Source organism: Quercus lobata, chromosome 10 (assembly GCF_001633185.2).
Source record: "Quercus lobata isolate SW786 chromosome 10, ValleyOak3.0 Primary Assembly, whole genome shotgun sequence".
In the NCBI taxonomy this organism is placed as follows: Eukaryota; Viridiplantae; Streptophyta; class Magnoliopsida; order Fagales; family Fagaceae; genus Quercus; species Quercus lobata.
In genome coordinates this window covers 9455875-9480131 of record NC_044913.1, presented here as the reverse complement: position 1 = coordinate 9480131, position 24257 = coordinate 9455875, and the positions used below count along the sequence as shown (strand labels likewise).

At 33.6% G+C, this 24257-nt stretch overlaps 1 protein-coding gene across 2 annotated transcripts; it reads left to right on the top strand.

The window, feature by feature from the left end:
• Nucleotides 1-740: 740 nt before the first annotated feature.
• Nucleotides 741-10559, top strand: LOC115963560. Of its 2 annotated transcripts, XM_031082599.1 has the most exons (13): nt 741-992; nt 2152-2287; nt 3515-3660; nt 4139-4340; nt 4613-4881; nt 5380-5491; nt 5720-5906; nt 6100-6251; nt 6379-6545; nt 7521-7835; nt 7925-7962; nt 8357-8562; nt 8873-10559. In XM_031082599.1, exons 1-13 carry the CDS (start codon nt 756-758, stop codon nt 10300-10302), a joined length of 3597 nt encoding a protein of 1198 aa, XP_030938459.1. In that variant the 5' UTR covers nt 741-755; the 3' UTR covers nt 10303-10559. The 2 variants fall into 2 exon arrangements, with proteins under 2 accessions (XP_030938459.1, XP_030938460.1); XM_031082600.1 differs by lacking the exons at nt 741-992; nt 2152-2287 and having other exon boundaries at nt 3570-3664.
• Nucleotides 10560-24257: the final 13698 nt, after the last annotated feature.

Below are 24257 nucleotides of genomic sequence, written 5' to 3'. Positions count from 1 at the left end.
GCTTCTTTCCTGTCTTACATGTCTGCCTTCACTCTTCATTTTATACTAAAAAATTATATAACCAGAAGTAATTAAACCAAAACTTTTGTCTACACACGGCAAACCAGGAGGAGAAAAAGTGGTGAGAGTGAAACTAATAGACGTACAGTTAGAATAATTGTTGCAAAAGTTATGATGTTTTTTTTTTTTTTTTTTTTTTTTTTTTTTTTGAAAGAAGTTTGTGAAGCCTTGAACTTGCACTGTTAAGTCATCATAAGTCACTCTCTTAAGTCACCTCCCCAACCACTAAACAGTCCAAACTCATCTTCTCTCTCTCTCTCTTTCTCCGTGTGAAAGCCTTGAATTTTCACAGTTTATGTCATCTTCTTACGTCAATCTCTTACCTCTACCAATCATTGTATAATCTATTTTCTATCCAACTAATCCCATTAATTTACAACCACATAAAGGGTGTGGCTTGATGGTAGTAGTTTTCATTTTGCATTTAGAGAGGAGCAGTTCGAGCGATAATGACAGCAAGACCCATGAGGTACACGTAGTATTATCCATTGCCATCACGTGGCATGAGGTCGATGAGCTCACACTAAAAGCTTCCTTTTTTATTCAATAAAAAAAATAAAAAAAAATTAAAAAAACTAATCCCATTTACAACACTGTTTCCATACAATGTCCTGCTCTCACTGTTCAAATTTATTTTCACATGCCCCACAAATGTGTTTCTTTTAGTTATAAATTGTTGGGCCTTTACAGTTTACATGTCTCAGACTTCAATTAAGGTCTACTCTGCAATGGGCTTGCTCAAGCTTCCACTGGTGGTTTTACTTTGCTCGGTTTTTTCTCTTTTGGGTTTCATACTCTGTGATGACTCAGAGCTCACTGTGAAGTTCTTGACGACTCCCCATGCATTCTCAAAACTCAACTCAACCATATTCGTCTTTGAAGTTCTTGTGGGTGGGAGTGGCACTTGCACCAATTGTAATATCACTTGCAAGGTACGTTAAGCTCTAGTAACACTTTGAGCTAGTTTTACTTAGCTTTTCGTTTTGGGTGCTCTGATCTTTCTCTCTCTCTCTCACACGACTTTATATATATGTTTCATGGTTCTTAAGTTCATGTAAGGGAGTTGGTTGATTTCAGAGAGTAATTAGCACTTCTTTCCACTCTTTAAGGATGTAATGAGCTTAAACTTTCGCTCAGAGTTTAGACTAATCAAGAAAACTATTTGGAATTCAGTTTATTCATACGTACATATTTTTGTATTTTTCTGTAGTTGATAAGATTATTATAATGAACGATTACTCATGTACTATTGCTATTTAGTCATCTTCTTCCTGGTGCCAAACTAAATTATTGGATTTTTTTTTTTTGGTTGTTGTGTGTGTGTTTTGCTTGCCAACTCAATGGTAAGTGCTGGGATAGAGTTAGGACTTGAAGTTAGGGTGACAACTTTGATGTTGGTTGTGTGCTGCAGCTCTAGCGCTCTGTCAACTAAAGGTTTTTTATTTATTTTTTGTGTTTTTTATGTGTGCATTTAGGTAAAGACAAAATTATTTTGTTTAAAATTTTTTAAAGAGCCAAGTTGTTTGTTTTGAGTAAAATATGTTGATTGAACTTAATTGTTTTTTGCTTTAGTATTGGTAATTTTTGTTATTAGATAGTTTTTTTGAGCTTGTTTACTTTGTTTTAGATTTTAGATTTGGCCTTTAAAAGGAGAAAACTGCTAAAATTACAAACTTTTTTACAAATTGTTAATGTGGTAATTGGTTATTAGTAAGTAAAAATATGATGTAAATAATGGCTCCAGATACAAAACAATAAGAATTTACTATCTCAACAGTTTGTAAAAATGTTATAGAAAAGTTTGTGGTTATAGTAATATTCTTATAAGAATCAATGATATTGCTAAAGGGGGCAAAGTGTAATTTTATAGAACAAAATTGTTAAAATTGGTACTGATAAATATATTAATATTTTTTAAAAAAAGAATTAGGGGTCCCACCCCCGCGGGTCCAAGTCTCTCTCCGTCCCTGGGTATGTGGGAAGTGAAAAAGCTGCATCATGGTTTGATTTATTGGGAAAACTTTGGATTTTCTCTTGATGTCCATTTGGCTCGTTCCACAAAATAATAGGTTAATAAACTTGTTGTTGCAGCTGGATGATGGCATTGCTTCGAATTGTGAAGGTAGGACGGTTTCGTATGCAGGTTTGCAGGATGGAAATCATACATTTGAGGTTTGCACCAACAGGTCCCAAGGAGTTGGCTGCGGTAGCTATAGCTGGACTGTTGGTTAAGAACCTTCCTTTTATTCTTTTTCTTATTGTTATTATATTTTCTTCAATTACCACTCAACTTAAAATAAGACCTTCTTGCTTGAAAGTCTTCAACAATTATGTCTAGGAAATGTTTCCCCTCTCATGAGCTTATATCGTGATCTTTAGTACCCAATTTCTAATGTATACATTTTTCTGAAAATGGGCTCTACAAAATCCATCTACTCAATTTTCAACTTTGTATGAAATGCATAAAAAGTACCTTACTATTCATATTCTTGAAGACTCAAAGACACCCTACAGTGAGGTTAGTTTGACACTTTATCAAGCCTACCAAGGACAAAGTCAGAACTTAAAGTTAGAGGAGGCAATTTTGCTACTGGTTGCGTGTTGCTGCTCCAACCTCTAGTTTTGTTGCTTAACTGCTAAAGTTAAAAAAAAAAAAAAATTATTATTTATTATTATTTTTTATGTGGGGCAAGACTTAGGTACTGTTCCTTGTATTTCCTTCTTAAAATTCTGTCATATGGATTTTTTCTTACATGATAGAAGTGTATTTTTTAGTTAAGTAGTTACATGACTGAATTTTAAGAGATGAACCTAAGGAACAGCACCTAAGGTACTGTATCTAAGTTTTGTCCTTTTATGCGTGCATTTGCTATTGGGTAAGGACAAAATTATTTTGTTTAAAATTTTTTAAAGAGTTGAGTTATTTGTTTTGGGTAAAATTGGTTGATTGAGCTTAATTGTTTTTAAGTTGTTATTAGTATTTTTTGTTGTTGGGATAATTTTTTTGGGCTAGTATATTTTGTTTTAGATTTTAGGTTTATAATTTTTTTTATGCCCTTTAAAATGAGGAAAATGCTAGAGTTACAAATGAGTCCAGATGTAAGCCAATAAGAATTTATTATCTTAATAGTTTGTAAAAATGTTATAGAAAAGTTTGTGTTTATAGTATTACTCTTAAAAGATTCAATGATATTATTAAGCGAGAGCAAATTGTAATTTTATAGAATAAAATTGCTAAAATTTATACCTATATATATATACTAATATTTTTTTAAAAAAAAAAAAAAATTAGGGGGCATTGCCCCCATGGTCAAAGTCTCCCTCTGTCCCTGAAGCCTGCTGAAACCAAACCGAGTCTGTGATGTAACAATCCAATTTAGCTTTTCTGGCAATCATGCTGACTTATATTTTGTCTGTACACTTATCTGAATCATATTATACCTTAACTTTGCAGATACAGTCCCGCCTACGGCATATATCACAACCTCAACACCTTTCACAAATGCTCTGAATGTTTCTATAAATATATCTTTCAGTGAACCTTGTACTGGACCTACTGGTGGAGGAGGTTTTGTGTGCTCGTCTGTGAATGACTGCAATGTGAGTAGGTGGCTAACAAACACGTTAAATTGATTTTATGTTCTCTATTCGATTCTTGCATTATTATGGTGTTTTAGAATTGTGGTTTTTGGGTTGATTTGTTCTCAACCTTTCTATTTATTGAAGAATAGCTTTGGTTGATTTGAGAAAGATAAAATGGAGTTCCCTCTAGTGTAATGAAGTCCATACACAGAAGGCAATAATGGTGGATTATCTACCTAGGCAAGGATTTATTGTTAGATATTTTATAATAACACTGCTTGAAACACTTAACAATATATGATATAATCATCTTTTTAAAATTTTATAATCACTGACAAATGTCTTGAAATTTCTCATATGGAATTGTCCACCATGTTAATTGTGTAGATGTGTAAATTGAAGTCCATAATCTAGGTTCTCTGACTAGTTATGCAGTCTAGACTGAATAATAAACCGAATTCTAACATTTTCATCACTTTTGGAAAACTCTTTACAGCTTTTGGTCTATGGTGCTGGCCAAGTTATACCATCCTCGCTCAACATTCTACAGCCAAACCTTCAATATTCTGTCCTTGTGGGTTTATCATCCACTGCTCAGTATGGGCGAGTGATTTTGGCAATGGATAGTAATTTTTGTACCGACAGTGCCGGGAACAAATTTACAAGAAACCCGAATTCTACTCTCCATGTGCATTTTGGTGAGTCTAGTTTTTATTTCCATAGAATTATTTTTTTCCTAGTAGGCAATATGTATCATTATTTTCAGGAGGATTTATGAGTGACATGTCCTTTCATAGCTATTCTTGTTTTTATCTAATTGATGCCTTGAGCTTTACTTATTGGCAATCTGTATCATATTAAAATGTATAATCTGGACTGTTTATGTAACCGACCTTGTCCAATTTAATTGAGTGATTGTTGTTGCTGTTGTCAATGTGCTCTTTACATGCTCTGTTCATTAATTCTACAGATAGACGAAGAATGTTTGTGAACTTAACTACTCATGTTCCAGAAAGGCTACTTCAACTTAATGGTGAAACTAGACTGGTGCGAGCAACTAATAACTGTATTAAACTAAGGGTGTGTTTAACCTTTCCAGAGCCAGTTCTCAACTCATCTGCAGAAATTTTAAATTCTCTCAAAGTGCAAATTTTATATGCTCTCCAATTGAGTCAGGGCACACTTCTTCCTCTGGCCGTCAGTAAACAACATCCAGGACATCGCAGATTTGAATATAAGGTCAGATGGTTCTCACAATCTTATACTATTTTTTCAGCCATGAGAATAGAAGTTGGTTCATAGGTTAGGAGGCTGTTTAGTTGTCCTATGAATTTGGAATGGCTCATTTTTATTTTGTATATGCACATCATCATCTTGAATGGGGTCACTTAGAAACATTAGAACCATTAATTGTATTGGGAAAGAATCATTTTTGAAAATTTTACCTGGTTGCACATCTTGAACTTCCCCCTAATATAAAATGCAAAAGGGTACTGACTATTGCACAATCATTGTTGTACATCATCCGTACACACTACTAGCTTCACGTTTAAATGTGGGCATTCTTAAAAAATAATAAAATATGGATATCGCATGTGAAATTGTGGACGTATTGTGTATGGACTCCTATGGAGTGTACATTATGTGTTTGTTTGAGAACATTTATCGCTTTTACATCTATAGGACCTATTTTTCTCATACCTTTCTTGCTTACTCTTTTTCACTCTCTCCTTTCAGGCTGCTACATGTGTATCTGGCATGGCTATAGTCACAGTAAACATTAATTCAACTATAATATGCATTTCAGGGACTCCAGTTTCCCAAGTTGAACCAATTACTTTCCTATATGGTATGATTGACAATAGTTTACAATCATTACAAGAGAAAATAAACCATCTGTTTGTGGAATCAAAATTATGTTTAAATATTCTGTTACTGAACTCTTTGAATATTTCTATGGTTATATGCAATTAGGTATATCAAAAAAAGGAAAGAGTATATGCAATTAGGAAAGCTTTATATTTAAATGTCTATTTGTAGGGTGTTTCCTCCTGATAGATATAAATGTGACCTTCAGATTCTCTGAGACCTGCTGTAACGTTGAGTACACCACGTTCAGAATCTCTTAGGCCCGCTGTAATGTTGAGTACACCATCCCATATTAGGACAAGAGAACGCAACATCCCTATGTTGATAAAATTCGTGAAGCCTGTATTTGGCGCCAACTCTTCTATATTATCAATCATAGGAGGGAATATACAGAGGCAAGTAATTTCTGGTTACCTTTGAGTTTGTATCTATGTATATTAATGCACCCACACACAAATCAGAAACCATGATGATGACCTTTTTACACACCATTTGGGTTCTTGATGGAAATAATATTTCAATTGGTAATATTTACTTTTAACATATTTTCATTTTTGTTCCTTTCCAATGAATCATTACCATTTTCAGCTTTAAAGAAATAAGTTCAAGAATATATGCTATAGAGATAAAAGCAGAAAATGATAGTGTATACTGTGTATCCGTCTTTGTTCCTGAAAACGTGATTGGGGATGTTGCTGGAAACAAAAATCTACGTTCCAATGATCTACAACTATGTCCCTGTAAGGATTCTTCCTCTTGTCTCTTGTTGTCAGCTCAATTGTAGTCCAACATCTATGCCCTAGATGACACTTTTTAGCCCTTTGATTTCCTTATTTATTTACTGATGTATGGTTAAAAAAAATACAGATCATGTGCCCAAAATATCTTCTGTGGTTGCTGTGCTTGCAACTGCTTCATTTGTGGCGACAGCTGTTGCTGCCGGGCTGCTTACGGTTTCAATTGCAAGCCTTTCCTCCATTGGGGCATTTCCAACACCATTTTCATCTTTTTCTAATCCTGCAAGGAATCTTTTTGTATGATATCTAACTCATTTGAACAGTTATCTCATTAATTGATTATTTAGTTAAACCATGATAATCTTCTACTCAGGGGCTTTTACACTCTTAGAAACACAACAGTAAATAAATTGACATTAATGGTGAGGTTGGATTTATAAAAGGGGTAGAGAATAATCTTACAACTGTTTGGGGTTGAAAAAAATTTCTTTAAATGACATTCTTGACAAACAATCATGACCCCAAAAAAAATATCTGATAGCATGTTGATGTGCACCTTTAACTTTCTTGGGACACCTTGAATAAGAACACTAAGCACATCGTTGGTGATCTCTTCATTCTAAAATATGTTTATGGTCTTACTCTTTTCAAAGCATTTATTTTATGGTAAAACAAGATCTTTCTGATGTACAAATCATCTTTCCTAATTTTTTTTCTTTGTGTCTGATCCAGTATTTTCCAAGGTTTGAACCAAAATTTAATCAAACTACACCAGTAGGTTATTGCACTATGATTACATATAGCCTCTTGACAGTCAAGTAAAATAACTAGATATACCGTGGAACAAATTAACCCTTTTCCTCCTCCTGTAGAAACAATACACCCCCAGAATAATATTCCTTGATTTTTATACATTAAATTTAATATATAATTGAACTCTCAAAATATTTGCTTGGTTTTGAGTCTTTTGACCATGTTGTCTGACTTTTTGAACCAAAAGCCCAACTGAAGCCTGTAGAGCCTATTGGTACTTCTGCCAAAGATGGAAACTAGGATTGACCTCTTCAGAGTGGGATTTTGTGAGGTGGGGTGTTGTTCAAGAACTGCATTACTCTTGTTGAACTTTATCAAACCTTATTTATGGTTTATGGCGGGTAGATTAGTGTAACATACTGTCATTTAAAATATCTGATAAAAATAACTTATCAAACCTTATGAACTGCATCATTCTTGTAGAACTAATGATCATTTTTCCTTTTCTATTTCATACAGAGAAGTGCATGCCATATTCAGGTTTTTGCATTATCTAGATGGTTGGCAGTGAAACTGCCAGTGAATTATTATGAATTTGCAAGGGGTTTGCGATGGAGCATTCCCTACTTCAGTCTTCCATGGGAGTCTGGGCACATCCACCCAGTCGTGGTGGGCTCAAGTCCTCTGACCAACTCAGATTCCTACAGGTCTAAAATTCATGATTCAGGAATTTTCCTGGGTGTGCAGCCAAAACAAGGGAATTTGAGTAGGGCTGCTTCCATATACAAAGCACGATTGCGGCCAAATCCCAAAGAATATATATCATTATTTCAGGTCTGAAACCTCTACTTTTTTCTGTGACTTGCTTTTGACTTCTTTAATCATGAATAAATTTTGTGACAGAATTCATTGTACACCTGCAGAACAATAGTAAACCAGATGCTGAATATAAATTGGATGGGTAAGTTATGAGGCCTCTTATTTCTATCTATTACATGTAGTTGCATTGCATATAGATTTTAGAGATAAAAAAATGAAAAGAATATTCAATTCAGATTTTATTTTTCTCAAAAAATATTCAATCTTAAGCGGAAAAACTATGAAAGCAATAATGAAATATTTTGTCTTCTTCTTCTTCCTTTTTAAAATGAACCGTTGAATGCAATTTGAAGAATTTTGGGAATGAACTATTCGGTATGCTAGTTATTGATCAAACCAAAAGGACAAACTTGATACTTAATTCCCTATTATTCATTTATGTTTACTTCGTGAATTCATCATTTGGATTTTGAAGTGCCACAAACAGACTCATTTATTTTTCAATGTAATATCTTACTAGATTTTGTCTCCTGTAGGTGGGAGGATTTTAGTAGAACTATGTTCTGGTTAGCCATAATTGGTGGCAGTTTAATACTGCTGCATGCTCTACTCCTTGCCATCCTAAAATTTAGGAAGCAAAAGCAGAGGGGTTATGGACTACTCACATTCCCAAGATTTGAAATATTCCTTGTAAATCTTGCACTACCTAGTATTTGTGAGGCCTCTTCTGCTCTAATTAGAGGTAACTTGACAGTTTGTTTACTTCCCTACAAATATATCCTTATCTATGCATTTATCATGCAATATTTAAGTTTCGAAAGATAATTATGTTGCTTTCTTTTTTACTAATTGCAAACCCCATATTAGTATCTTTCAACTCTCTACTTATATTGAATTCTTTAATCAAAGAATTGTCTAATTCTCATTTTGATATACCATAGAATGAGCTAATCTTTTACTATGTTCATGTCTTGTTCATATAAGTCCTATTCATAAAAACTTCCAAGTACACAACTATGTGGCTTCATCTTTTCTCCCTTTTGTGAATTAAGGAGGAACACGATCAGGGATTGTAGTTGGCAGTCCGTTTCTGGGTGCTGTGTCTTTTCTACTGCTAGCCTTGCTCTGGTTCCTCTCTACACGCATTACATTTGCAAAGCAACTTCAATACAAGGAAGCTCATCAAGCAGGTCGGAGATTTTACAGTCTTGGAAATAGAGGCCAATGGACATGGAAACAAAACTCTGATTGCCTAATCATTTTAGGGCCTCTATACGAAGATATAAGAGGCCCCATCCTCTCACAGATTTCTGGAGAAAGTGTTGATAAAGATGGTGATGGGATCATTGCCTCTAATGAGGAAACTGAAGAGCTTTGTCCAAAAGTAGAAGAGGTTTCTGGGGACAATGTTGTGATAACATCAGGGACGAGGCTTGACTTAGCTCCACCAAGTTCAGCGCGAAGTACGTCCCGTTCAACTCAACCGAGTCCTATTCCCTCAGCAAGACCACACACTACAACAACTTCGACTGGCACCTTGACGTCTAGCTCAAGTGTTCATCCAAATGTTGATGATGGGATCATTGCCTCCGATGACGGGATCATTGCCTCTGATGACAAAACCGAAGAGGTTTATCCAAAAGCTGAGGTTTTTGGGGGCAGTGTTCATACACATTCAGAGGCACCTTTTAACCAAAAGCTGTTTGGGAAACTCAGATTATACTACACATTGCTTGAGTCCTTAAGACGCATTGTACTAGGGACTATGACTGGTGTCTATAAGGACCATTGGCCTTCTGAGATTCCCACTATAATATTGCTATGCATCACTTCTTTTCAGCTCTTATTCCTTGTTCTCAATAAGCCATTTATTAATAATGCAGTTCAGTTTGTTGAGATCATTTCAGTTTCTAGTGAAGTATGTGTATTTGCTATTTGTTTAGTTCTCCTGGAGAGTCCGTCTGTAGCCCAAGATGAGACTATGGTTGGAGTGTTCATGCTTATACTTTTCCTACTGGGATTTTTACCACAGATGATGAATCAATGGTATGCTCTCAAAAGACAGATAAAGCAGATGGACTCTAAAAAGAAGCATTTCCTAACTGGTTTGAAGATAGTTTCAATAGGATTAGCTCTGCTTTTCATCTCACAGGATTTTTTGGATAACGAGCTCCAAGGAATTTTTGGGGATGGTGACCAAGGGCAGGAAGATGATAATGTCAATATTGATGACCAAGGGAAGGAAGAGACTAATGACACTGGTGACCAAGCGAAGGAAGAGACTGATGACAAAGATGGCGAAGGAGAGGAAGAGACTAACAGAAGGAACTCTGGGAGTAGTAACAGAAGGAATCCTAGGAGAAGGAATAGGAACAGGAACTCTGGGAGTAGGAACTCGGGAACAACTGTGCCAGAAAAATCATGGTTAAACCAATTGGTCGATCCTGTTATGAACTGTATGGGATTGCCTAAGATAATTTAAAGATGGCAGCTAGCAATGTGACCTATTAGAGTTGTAATTTGATTTATTAGATTATCTTAGTTGCTTAGTTGTTATTTGATAAGCATATAAGGATTCTATGAAAGCCTATTGAACAATAATATTAGATTATCAGAATGTTTGTGAGAAAAATCAAAGCTTATATATGCTTGTTAGAAGGTCATGGTAACCCCTCTATGCATAACCATAAAATATCTTTGACATTAACTTTCCATATTTCTCTCTTTTGTCACCATAACCCCACGTGGGAAAAAAAGGGTGCAGCTCGCGGCCGAGGGGGTCGTAACAACTAACAAAGGAGATAAAAATATGACCTCTCCGCCTTTGGTTCAAGGACGTTGATCGCTCTATTTTGCCTTCTCTAAGCTTGAGCTCTCAAATGGCACTGGTTCGAGCTTGTTCTCAATTTTTTCAAACTGCATTCCACTTCCTAAATGGAAAGAGAATTTGTATATTTAATGTGGAATCTTAAATATAGTTAGATTTATTACATGCCCAGTGCCATTTCTCTTACATTATGATTATTCCCCTTTTCTTTTCTCCTTAAGCTTTGTTCATATATCCAATTGTTTTATATCCTGAGCTCATCCTTTACAATTTGTTTGAAAGTTTGGAAATAGATGAGAGTTAAGGGTATGAGAACAAAAGGAAGGAGAGCAGAGTGAAATGATAATCCCTTCCCCTTCTTTAAATGTTTTTAAATTTAAGTAGGATAAGAAGAATAGATAATCCCTTCATTAAATTTAGTTATTTTAGAAAATAAAATGGTAATGCGGGAAAATGATAAGACATCATATAAATTGAAAATTATAATTTTTTATTCAATTTAAAGAAATATATAGATTGACACCGTAAGGACAAATTTGACAAATTATTTATTTTTACCTCCAAGTCTCATTTATCTCCAAACTTTCAAAGATATAGTAAAGGATGAGCTATGGACACAATTGGATATACGTGCAAAGCTTAAGGAAGAAAAAAAAAAAGGAATAATTCTAATGTAAGACATATGGCACTAGGCATGTAAAAAATGGAAATGTGATGCCCCTTATTTGATTGGATATTGACTAAGTTTGTGTTGTGTGGGTGCGTTTGATAAGTCCCACGTTAGACATATACTGGCTTGATTTGAGATTTTATTAACAACTATAAGAAATCTTAACTGTGACTAGTCTTTTTGAGATATAACGCAAATGTGACTATCGTAGACTCATATTTGGTATCTCTACTCAAAAAGCATTTCATAGGAAGTGAAATGCAGTTTGCAAAAAACTGAGGGGGTGTTTGGTAGAGTAGTTTGAAATGTGATTTTTGTAATTTTTTAAAATACATGTGGGTGAAAAGTATATAAAAATGTGTGTAATATTGTTTAAAATGTGAAAATGTTTGACACTTTTTTCGAGTTCCATGACATGCATTTTCAATTTAATACATTTTGCACTTTTCGTTTCCTAGAGTAAAAAAAAGGAAATCCCTAAAACCAATAATTTCCTTTGTTGTCACTGTATTTAGTGTGCGTTTAGATACAGCTTATTTTACTGAAAACTGAAAACAATAAAAAAACAATTTTTTTACTATTTATTACTATTTGCTAACATGTCAGCACACCAACCATACTCAGCAAGGGACATGGGGCTTGATCCCTTATTGCAATTTAAGTTAGTTGACAGCTTCACCAACCATATTTCATTCTTTTTACCACATACTAACATTTAAAGTCTGTTTAGATTGAACTTATTTTTACTGAAACTAAAAATATTGTAACAAAATAATTTTTAAATGTGTGAATAGTATTGTGGGACCCATGAATAGTGCGTGAACAGTACATAAACAATGTGTGAACAGTTCATAAACAGTGTTTTTTGTTCCCTGCAAAGTAAAATTATGTGATATTACTGTTCATGTACAGGAAAAAAAAAAAAAGGTCTAAAAATGCAAAACATAAACGCCACATTCAGTTGAATCAAAACATATACTTAGGTGTCCAATTTATTTTAAGAAAGCAGACGTTCCTTTGTATCCACTTTGAACGGTAGAAGCAAATTTAAAAGAAGCAAATAAAAAATATGTCAGATCATCAAAGTGGCATTGATGATTGTCTTCCATATAAAAAATAAAATTAATAACTCTGCCAAAGGGGAAATTATTATGTTCGTACCCCTGTGAGAGGGTGGACTCCTGGACAGACCTCCTCTCTCTCACTGTCTAAACTGTGTCATCGGATTCACATCCCGTGCAATACCTAGGGTATTGCACGGTGTGCAATACCTTTAATATCAGCCATGGATTAAATCTAATGCTCAGAAAATTGACACGTCATATCTCCACGCTGGCAATCTGCATGCTTCAATTTCTCTCCTATCTCTTCTTTTCTCACTTCAGCAGTTCAGGTTTCCCAAATTTGAATTTTAGAAAGAAAAAAAAACTCTTTCTTGGAGATTGTAAATCCATGGTCGAATCTCCGTGGGCTTCAGCTTGTCCTACACCACCACCGGTGATGCTTCCCGGTCTAGTCTTCTCCTCTTTCAAGGTTTGCTCGTAGCTCTCTATCTTCTCATTGCACCCACACCAATGCCATTGGCGGTGCTTATTACTAGTGTCACCACCACTGGTGGCTTATTGGGTCTCCCCTCTCTCCCTCTCAAATTTATTTTCCCTTTTATTTTTGTTTTTGTTTTAGTTTTAATTATTTTGATGACTAGAGCTGTATGATTTTGTTTGGGTTGGAAAAATGGGGGTTTTGGGTAAGGCTGAATGTACTGTGATTGAATATCTGTTTGAGGTGAGCTTGTGTGTGTGTTGTGGTTATAGCTTTGGTTTGGATTTTTGGGTTTCAAATGAATGGTGATTTTCGGGTTTCAAATGAACGGTGGTTGGATGGGTGTTTGCACTTTACAGACTTGTGCTTGTGGAAGTAGGAGGGTGAGAAGGAAAAGGATATAATTATAATTATCATTGTGTGTGTGCTGTGTTTTCAATGAGCTGAGTGTTTTCTTTTGCCCTTCATTATGCTATAGCTTCCTTATGTTTTATTGTATTTTTTAGCTGATTTTTTTTGTTTGATAATATGTAGATCATCTTGATGTTTGCGATTTTGTTCTTCGTTATTACGTTATGTGTGTTTTGGTAATTTGTTATGTAATTGTTTAGAATATTTGTTTTAAGTTATGATGCTCGCTATAGAGGATTTAAAAAAAAAAAAATTATAGTTGTGTAATGTAGTTCTGTTTTTCACCATTGTTTACTACATTGAATGGGGATGTTATTTCAGCTGTTAAGAGAGTGGTTTTTTTTTTTTTTCTTTGGATTTTGAACTATAAGGTTTTTGTTTTAATTGATTGATGAAATAAAACATTAGAGATTGAAATTCTGTAATTTATATTATACCTAGTTAGATGCCATTTTAATTGGAAAAGATTAACAATTGCAGTTTGATAGTGATACTGGTTCTCATCGCTTTTTGTTTTAATTTGTGCAGTTATTTGTTGGGCATTGAACTAATTTAGTTTCATCATGAGAAAACATGTTATTCTTTTCTCTTGATGGTTGAAGAATTATACTTAGAACCTTGAAGTTTAACTGATTACAGTCACAACTAATTGCTATGTAGTCATGCATTTGTTTATAAAAAAAAAAAAAATGTAGTTCTGCATCAATGTGGTAAGGCTTTGTGGTAAATCAATATCTGATATCTGGTTTTAGGAGATTATAAATCAGAGATTCTTGTAGTTCATATGCTATATTGTATGTGAATTGTGGTTTAAGCTTTAGTATCTCTTATGTGTTTCTAGTGTGCATGCCCTTTGAAGGATGTTGTGCTTATTGGTTTCATTTACTTTCACTCTTCTATGTAGCACTACCATTATCCTTTTTTTTTTTTTTTTTTTTCGAGGTAAAGATAGATATATTATTGATATAGTTTGTATACAAAGAAGTATAGACCCTGGGGGTCAGTCAGGGGAAACAAAACAGTAAATGCCCATGGAGCTAACTACAATAAAACTAAAACCAGTGCCGAGAGGGAAATCAGTGCAGAATAAGAAAACAGTAGCCCACATGTTGTAGGCAGCAGCTATCCAGTGCAGAAATCCAACAGCTACCTAGTGCAGAGGAAAAAAACAGCAGTACCCCATTGCACGCAGCAGCAGGACCCGACACTGTGTATCAAGAATTTCTTTGTGCAGCCACAAGGTTCGGGTATTCATGCAAGAAAACAACAGCCCCGTCCAGAATGGCTTTGGGATGGGCTTGAATCTTCTCAAAATAAAACTTATTGCGTGCATTCCAAATCCCCCATGATACTGCTGCCCACTTCTCTACCTCAGGTTTTGATAACCTTTTTGCCAATACTTGAAACAAGAAGAAGAAATCTATAGGCCCAATTGAAAATTGCAAGCTTTAGATGGAATGTACGCATATAGTCAAGAAGCAAGAGACACCCCAAGTGTGGAACTAAATGAGTGCATGTGATTTTTTTTTTTTTTTTTTTTTTTTTTGTTACAATTGAGTAGGGTCATGACACAATTTTTTATTTACAATTAAGTAGGTGTATAAGATTGTTGAAGCATTTGATCTTAAAGCATGCACAACATTTTTTTTGGTTATTACATGGGAATTAGGTAATAGGATGGTAGAAACAAATTGTCTATTGTATCATGTTATTATGGCCTTGTAATTAAAGAATATAATTTAGTTCCTTTTTTGTATCAAGCTTTTTTTTTTTTTTTTTTTTTGGTGGTTTACTTCTATCTTGGATCCATTGATTTTAAAGTATGCCAAACATCCTTGAAGACTCTTGTCACGTAATTCTTGTTTTCAAGAGAATATATTGAGCACAAGGTTGTAATTTGACAGAATAGAGCAATAATAGTATTTCCAAGAAATTCCATCATATAGATTGGCTTTTTGGTGAAGAGCCCGAATGAGGCTGTGAATAATTTTAATAATTTGTGTTTTTAAGTCATCCTCCAATTTTTAGTACTTGTTGCAAGCATATTCAAATGCAAAGAACTGTTGGTCTCTCCAGCAAGAATGACTATTTAGACTAGATAAAAAATTGGAATGCATTAAGACCTAAAAAGCTAATAATAGAACTCCATCACAACATGCTATTTGCAAAACAAATTTGTTTACATTTCATCTATTCATCAACACAAAAAATCAGTTAATACATGAAAATACAACTTGCACAGCAATTCCATTATACAATGGCAACAATGGAAGGCAAAAGATGAATCTCTTGAATGATGTCATGGCCAAGACAAGTCCATTCAAAACTTCAATTTGTTTTGATTTTTTCATTACACAAGATTAATCTCCTGAATGAATTAACCAATTTAAAGAATAGCTTGGCGCATTTCTCAACATGACAAATCTCCCTCAAGACTGCACAAGATACAAATAAATTATCTCAACATCACTTCAAAGTTTCCAACAAATATTTTCACAAACACCTTCAGTGCATTTCACAATTCAAACCACAATAGAAATATAGGGAATGAGAAAAAACTGATCCATTGTGACAAATTTCAAATTGAGAAATTAGTATCAAGCTAAGAATCATAGCTCTATTTCAGTAAAAGAAGCTAAAAGGAGTAAGAAATGTATGATATTAGGCAAATAAATCGAGAACAGAGAAAAAAAAAAGGGGGAAATCATAGATTTGGTATCAACATTTCCTAAATGTCAAATCCAATAGATCCAAATCCAATGCTAAAATAAATTAGGGCAGCTAGCAGACCACTTAATGCAGTTAACAAATAAATAGAATTTCATTTTTGTGCTATTTTGAATACAAAATCATAGCTTTTATGAGAATAATTTGTCTACTGTCTGCCTGAGATAAGTTCTCAACGATAACATACTAACTTGAAAATCCAATTTCCATACACATACCATCACATTAACATAAAAATCCAAAAAGAAGAGACAAAAGAAGGCAGAATACAAAGAGATAAACTAAAACTCTATGAAGCATTTCAACAAACACCTTCAGCAACAATAATAGAGGACTCAAAGGCCACAGCAACAACAACAATAAAGAAGCAAGGCAATAACCCAAGTCTGTAAAGTGTAAACACCCATCCAACCACCGTTCATTTGAAACCCAAAAATCACCATTCATTTGAAACCCAAAAATCCAAACCAAAGCTATAACCACAACACACACACAAGCTCACCTCAAACAGATATTCAATCACAGCACATACAACCATACCCAAAACCCCCATTTTTCAAACCCAAACAAAATCATACAGCTCTAGTAATCAAAATAATTAAAACTGAAACAAAAAACAAAATAAAAGGGAAAATAAATTTGAGAGGGAGAGAGGGGAGACTTGATAGCCACCAGTGGTGGTGACACCAGTAATAAGCACCGCCAACGGCATTGGTGTGGGTGCAATGAGAAGATAGAGAGCTACGAGAAAAGATAGGAGAGTTTTTTCTGAAATTCAAATTTGGGAAAGTTGAACTGCTGAAGTGAAAATAGAAGAGATAGGCGAGAAATTGAAGCACACAGATTGCCAACATGGAGTATGATGTGTCAATTTTCTGAGCATTAGATTTTCATGGCTGATATTAAAAGTATTGCACCCCCTGAAATACCCTAGGTATTGCACGGGATGTGAATCCCTGTGTCATATACCTCAATACTCTCCCAAGATGCACACACATTTTAAAAATTGAAATTGTATTTTTAAATCACCATTTCAATTTAAAAAATGGTTGTGTAACGGTGTGTGTAACATGGTGTTTAATAGACACTAAATTTTATCTTTTGAGTGATATTTATTATACACATTCTAATCTACACAGTTTTGCATGCAAACCTCAAATAATTGAACTTATAACTAATTGAAATTATGGTTTTAAAATTTAAAATCGTGATTTCAAGTTACAAGTCCTGTTGTTTTGAGTTGTGTGTGCAAATTTGCATGAATATGTGTTTGTGTGGTAGTAGAGTACTGAAGTTCAAGTACTGATGTTCAAAATGATGTAAAAACCGTAGTTTAGAAAGTGTTGTGTAAACATCTATTTAAAATACTCATAATGTAAAAAATGTGTTTGGTACCATTTTTCTAATTACATATTTTCAAATGTGAGAAAAAATATAATTATTTGTTTGGTATGTGTATGTATTTTTTTAAAAAAAATAGGTAAAGTGTGTAACTTTTTCTAACAACACAATACTTTTCATTTGAGAGAGATACTCCCACTATCCCACCCATTCCCACAACCACACAGACAAAACCAATCCTCTCTCTTCTTCCTCTTCTTCTTATCTCCTTCTTCCCACGGTCCCACACCCATTCTCACAGCCATAGACACAACCAAGAGAAAAGAGGAGAAAATATTTGGTTGCGCCTTCAGTGTATACAAAAAAATTAACTATCTATTGTTGAGATAAATATAAAATTTGACCAAAAGAAAGGGATATCAAAGAATTAGGTCAAGTCAATTTTAACATCCTAAAAAGGAAAGATATATACAAATCATAGTATTTAGGAAACATGTAACAAATTATGAAAATTTGAGATTTCAATAAAAGGGAAAATAGGAAGAAAGGTTTAGATAGATTGGTGGATTTTATTACTCCATTATTATCTGATTAAGTTTTGTTTTGAAATAAGTAGATATATAGCGTGGGAGGGTGAGGGGAAAGTGGATGTGGGGTTGAATCCACAGTCTTATAATAATGCCATTTTTATCAAATTTAATTGGCTACAAAGGGTAGCATTGTTGTTTGTATCATTCCTAATTTTTTTCTTATTTAAAACATTTTGATAGTTGGAAGAGAGTGAATTTTAATATTAGATATTTCTATTGAAAATATCAATAATTGTCAGTTGAGCTACAAGAGTCTTGACTTTTTTAATTTAAAAACAAAAGCGTTATACAACATTTACAAAAATTGTATATTAAGGAATCAAAGGAAGTAGATTAGTATTATTATTTCTGCAATACTAACTTTTTCTCATTGTGTGCATTGAACATGTCATTTCAAGACCATTTTCACCTACTACTATATGTGATATTCATATCATACTATGTAAACAGGGTATTTCCAATTTAAGCATGCAAAGTCTTGTCCCATGACTTATCCATATATATTTTTGGTATATTAAGGTCAAGGCTAAATCATAATTACCTGAAATAGCTATAGTAACGGGTGAATATGGGTAACCCAAAAAAAAAAAAAAAAAAAAAAAAAAAACCCTTAAAAACCTACCGTATTAGCTTACCCATTTCCTTCCTAAGATAGAGTTTTAGTTACAGTGAATTTGATGCTGGTAAAAAGAAAAAATAGTTAGTTAAAGGAGAGGAAAAAAAAAAAAAAGCTTTTATCCTAAAATAGAGAAACAAATTTTCGGAAAGTTACTACCAATAGTCTTAGCAAGTCAATACAGTATAAGATTCCTCTCTTTTTGGTAAATCAGTACAAAAGATTGTTGGCTCTACAATTATTGTTCTTTTGCTCTTTGATAATAACCTTACAATGTGGGTCTTTTCTCTTTTGAATTATTAGTGGCAAATGCCACATGGAGATGTGGGGAGTACGGGAGGACGAGACAAAACAAATGGATACCAAATATAAAGATAACTTGATAAAAGTCACTGTCTTTCTGTCAATTTTTTTGGGAAAATTGGAGAGTGGAGGCAAAATTATTAATATAAGTGACCTTGCAGCCTTCCAGCTCATCTACACATTGTCAAATTATTTAAAAATTATCAAGATCACATGTCCCTTTCTTGACAAACATATTGATAAGATGGCAGGAGCATGAAAAATGTGGAACTAATTAGGCCTGTTTGCTATACAAGTTTAAACACATATTTTTAATTTTTAAACAACGTTATATATATTTTTATATATTTTTTTACTCATATATATTTTCAAAAAAACCGAAAATTGTTGTTTAAACACACGTACCAAACAAGTGTTAGATTGCTTAGAATGAAAATGTGGAACCAATTTGCAGATTACAAATCTGCCACATGGTTTTGAAAACTTTAGAAATTATTTGGAAAGGTAAATAACAACAAACAAAACAAACAATGGGTTGATATGTGAAATAGAGTTGGTTGGAAGTTTTTTTTTTTTTTTTTTTTTTTCATTTGACCCCTTAGGTAATATGCATAAACATTTTATCTTTGGGAATAACTTATTTAGTTTTTTTTGTTGAAAGTACTATAAAAAAAAGAAGCTAAAATTAAATAAAATAAGCTGATTATTTATTTTTATTTTTTTGTTAAAAATACTTAGCAAAAATAATTGTGAGAAAAAAACATAAAATGAGACCCAAAAAAAATAGTTTTTTGACTAAAAATATTAACTAGCCCCAGCTTTTTGAAAGAAAGAAAATAATATTTAGTTGTATATAAGATAAAGTACAAATAAGCTTCTAATAACACCTGAGGAACCCAAATAATAACTCAAATGGATTAGTTGACTCATAAAGCTAGCCAAATCGATTGAGCCAGAAAAGTTCTTGAATTCACGTGGAGTAATTTTTTAATTAATTTATGAATATCTGTACAATCTTTAGAATCCAAAATTTTTTACTCTTTTATTGCTGTTGATTTAAATGATATCAGTAGTTTTATCTAACTTCTGGCTGTCTTTCTATTGCTTTGGCCGATTCCTTTTAGTGCCCCCATAAAAGTGGCACAAAAAAAAAAAAAACCACAATTCGCCCATATAGTAAGTTATGATTGGTAGAGAGGTGATGGTGGGATATCCATCCACAAACCAGAACTCATCACATAGACGAGTTGTGGTTCTTTTGTGCTACTTTATTTGATACAAGACTATTCCCACTTTGGACTGATTTATAATGATGTCTATAATTTGAATGATGTTAGCATGATGATGTCAGCTTGCTGACATTGTAGTCTGACAAGCATGTGGAAATGTTTCTTCTATCAGCATGGGTCCAAACTCCAAACTCCAAACTCGGGGCTTAATTGCTTTCAAGAAAAAAACACAGGGCTTTATCATTAATTTTCTAGGCCAGAAACGAGCAGAATAAAATAGAGAAAACTTTTTATTTTTTATTTTTATAGATGGACTGAAAAGAAAACAGGGAAAACTAAAAAAAAAGAAAGAAAGAAAAGAATAGAAAGTTTCATATACCTAGGCTATATCCCTTTTTTTTTTTTTTTGCGAAAGCGGCTATATCCCATTTTAATTCTTACTTAATGGTATCCTTTAATACGTTTAGCTAGAGAATAATATGATACTAAAAAGTAAAAGAGCCTCGGCTTTTAGGAAATTCATCAATTTATGAAAGTTTTTATATTAATTTTATAAAAAATAGTTAAAAAAATTAATTATATAATTTTTCCTATAAAAGGTTTCTATAAATATTTTCTAAACGAATATCTTTAGAGCATTTGTTAACTTTTTTCAAAGGAAAAATGTTTGGTTAATAGATACTCTTAGCCTTCGTTTGGGAGGAGAAAATGAAATAATTTGTAAATGAATAAAAAGAATAATTAGATTTAAAGAATTTTTTTTACTAAAACTCCCTAAATATCCCTATATATTCAACCCTTCATTTTAAAATAGAGATTTAATAGTAATATTATTATAAAATGATTCTATTCATTTCCCTCTATGTTACTCCCAAATAAGGTTACTTATTCATTTTCATTCATTTACTTTAAAACATCCTAACAAAGCTATTTAATTACATTCAATTCTTTTCTCTTACTTAATTAAATACATTCAATTCCATTTCATTCCATTACTTTATGATTATCCAATTCCATTCTATTTCATTTCTTTATGAACTCCTAAACGAAGCCTTAAGTTATTTGTTAATGGACAATTTTAGAAAAGTTATGATATTACTTTCATGAGAAATATAAAAAATTGATTTTTTTTTTCCTTTTCTCATAAATTTTTTTAAGAGTATTTCCTAAATTAATGTTCTTAGGGTATCGGTTAACTTTTCCCAAAGTGAAAATACAAGCTTGGAAGAAGTAATGAAACTACGAACAATTAATATGTCATTCACTATCATAATTCTTTGCATTAAAAATAGAATAAAGATGTCATTTTATTTATTGGGGTAATTAGAGGAAACCTACCTGTGGTTTGACCCAAATTTACATTGCCTACCTGTCGTTTGAAAAATGTTTCACTTTACCTACCTGAGGTTCACTCTATTAAGGCTCCATGACCCACTTTTGTTAAAAACAGGGGTAAATATGTATTTTTGCTCACCTTTTATGTCCCTCTCCTCCTAAAACATTAAAAAAAATAAATAAAATAAAAAAAAAGAAGAAAAAAAAAAAGAGAAAAGAAGATCTAAAAGTTAGGTTTTGTAAAATTTAGGAACAAACATAATATTGTTCTGGTAAAAATTAAAAATATTTAAGTATTGAGTAATATTGTTGGGTTAGAGTACTTTCGTTATTAACCACTCTTGTTTAGCTGATCTGCCTCTTACTTTTAATATATATCTCTCTCCTACACAAAAACATTAAACATTAGTTCCTGTTGGGCTTTGGGGAGCCTAGTTTTGTTTGATTCGGTTGATGACCCAACCTGACCTGAATAATGTTGCGTGGTTTTTAATGGGAGATTTCCTGATAATAGTGAAATCCCTGCAACTCCGTGGATGTAGGCAAATTGCCGAACCACGTAAATATTGTCATGTGCATGTGATTTTTTTTTCTTTGACATGTATTTTCTCTATTTTTGTTTCTCACAGGTTTGGGAATTTCGAGTCAATTCCCTACAACTAGTATCAGAGCCTAGGGTTAGGTCTGAGTGGGAGCAATGGCAGAGGAAGCAAGGAAGGCGTCTAGAATAGAAAAGTTCGATGGCACAGACTTTGCGTATTGGAGGACGTAGATTGAAGATTATCTCTATGGGAAGAAATTGCATCTGCCTTTTTTGGGGACAAAACCTGAGACTATGAAGGCTGAGGAATTGGCTCTTCTTGATAGACAGGTACTGAGAGTTATCAGGTTAACTCTGTCTAGGTCTGTTGCACATAATGTTGTAAAGGAGAATACCATAGTAGATCTGATGAAGGTTTTGTCTAGTATGTATGAAAAACCGTCAGCAAACAACAAGGTGCATTTGATGAAGAAACTGTTCAATCTGAAGATGGCAGAGAACGCATCAATAGCACAACATCTAAATGAATTTAACACTATCACAAATCAATTATCGAATGTAGAAATTGATTTTGATGATGAGATTCGTACATTGATCATTTTGACTTCTTTGCCAAACAATTAAGAGGCAATGAGGATGGCAGTAAGCAATTCTACAGGAAAGGAAAAGCTAAAGTACAATGACATACGAAATTTAATTCTGGCTGAGGAGATTCGCAAAAGAGATGCAGGTGAAACCTCAGGATCTGGTTATGCCCTAAACCTTGAGACAAGAGGCAGAGGTAATGACAAAAATTCAAATCGGGGTAGATCAAAATTTAGAAATTCTAATCAGAACAAAAGTAAATCTAGATCAGGCTAACAAGTACAATGCTGAAACTGTGGGAAAACAGGTCACTTTAGGAGTCAATGCAAAGGTCCTAAGAAGAAGAATGAAGATGATTTTGCTAATGCTGTAACAGAAGAGGTACAAGATGCATTACTTCTTGTAGTAGATAGTCCACTTGATGATTGGGTTTTGGATTCAGGAGTTTCGTTTCATACCACTCCACACCGAGAAATCATACAGAATTATATTACAGGTGATTTTGGTAAGGTGTATTTGGATGATGGTGCAGCATTGGATGTTGTGGGTATGGGAGACATCTGGATAATGTTACCTAATGGATCTGTTTGGTTACTGGAGAAGGTTCGACATATTCCTGACTTGAGGAGGAATCTAATTTCTAATGGACAACTAGATGATGAAGGGCATGCAATACTATTTATTGATGGTACTTAGAAGGTTACAAAGGGAGTTAGAGTATTGGCTCGTGGAAAGAAGACTGGTACATTATATATGACCTCAAGTTCAAGAGACACAATTGTAGTTGCTGAAGTAAGTATTGATACATGCCTATGGCATCGTAGACTTGGTCACATAAGTGAGAAAGGGATGATGAAGATGCTACTGTCAAAAGGGAAACTACCAAAATTGAAGTCTGTTGATTTTGACATGTGTGAAAGTTGCATCTTAGGAAAGCAGATAAAGATGAACTTCTTGAAAACTGGCAGGACATCAAAGGTTGAAAAATTAGAGTTAGTACACACTGATATGTGGGGGCCTTCTCCAGTTGCATCCCTTGGAGGTTCAAGGTATTACATCACTTTCATTGATAACTCATGCAGAAAGGTATAAGTTTATTTTCTGAAAAATACATCTGTTGTATTTGAAACTTTTAAGAAGTGGAAGGCCATGGTTGAGACAGAAACAAGTTTGAAAGTAAAATATTTAAGGTTAGATAATGGAGGAGAGTACATAGATGGAGGGTTTAGTGATTATTGTGCTACACAGGGAATTAGGATAGAGAAGACCTTTCCTGGGACGCCACAACAGAATGGTGTGGCTGAGCACATGAACAGAACTCTCAATAAGTGTGTTAGGAGTATAAGGTTGCATGCTGGACTACCAAAAACTTTCTGGACTAATGCTGTTAGCGTTGCAGTTTACCTGATAAATCGAGGACCATCAGTTCCCATGGAGTTCATACTTCCTGAGGAAGTTTGGAGTGGTAAAGAGGTAAAGGTTTCCCATTTAAAAGTTTTTGGTTGTATTTCTTATGTTCATATTAATTCTGATGCTTGTAGTAAACTTGATGTAAAGTCTAAAATATGTTTTTTCATTGGCTATGGTGATGAGAAATTTGGCTATAGGTTTTGGAATGAACAAAACAAGATAATCATCAGAAGTAGAAAAATGATATTTAATGAACAGGTTATGTACAAGGATAGGTCAACTATGGTGTCAGATATTACAGAGATAGATC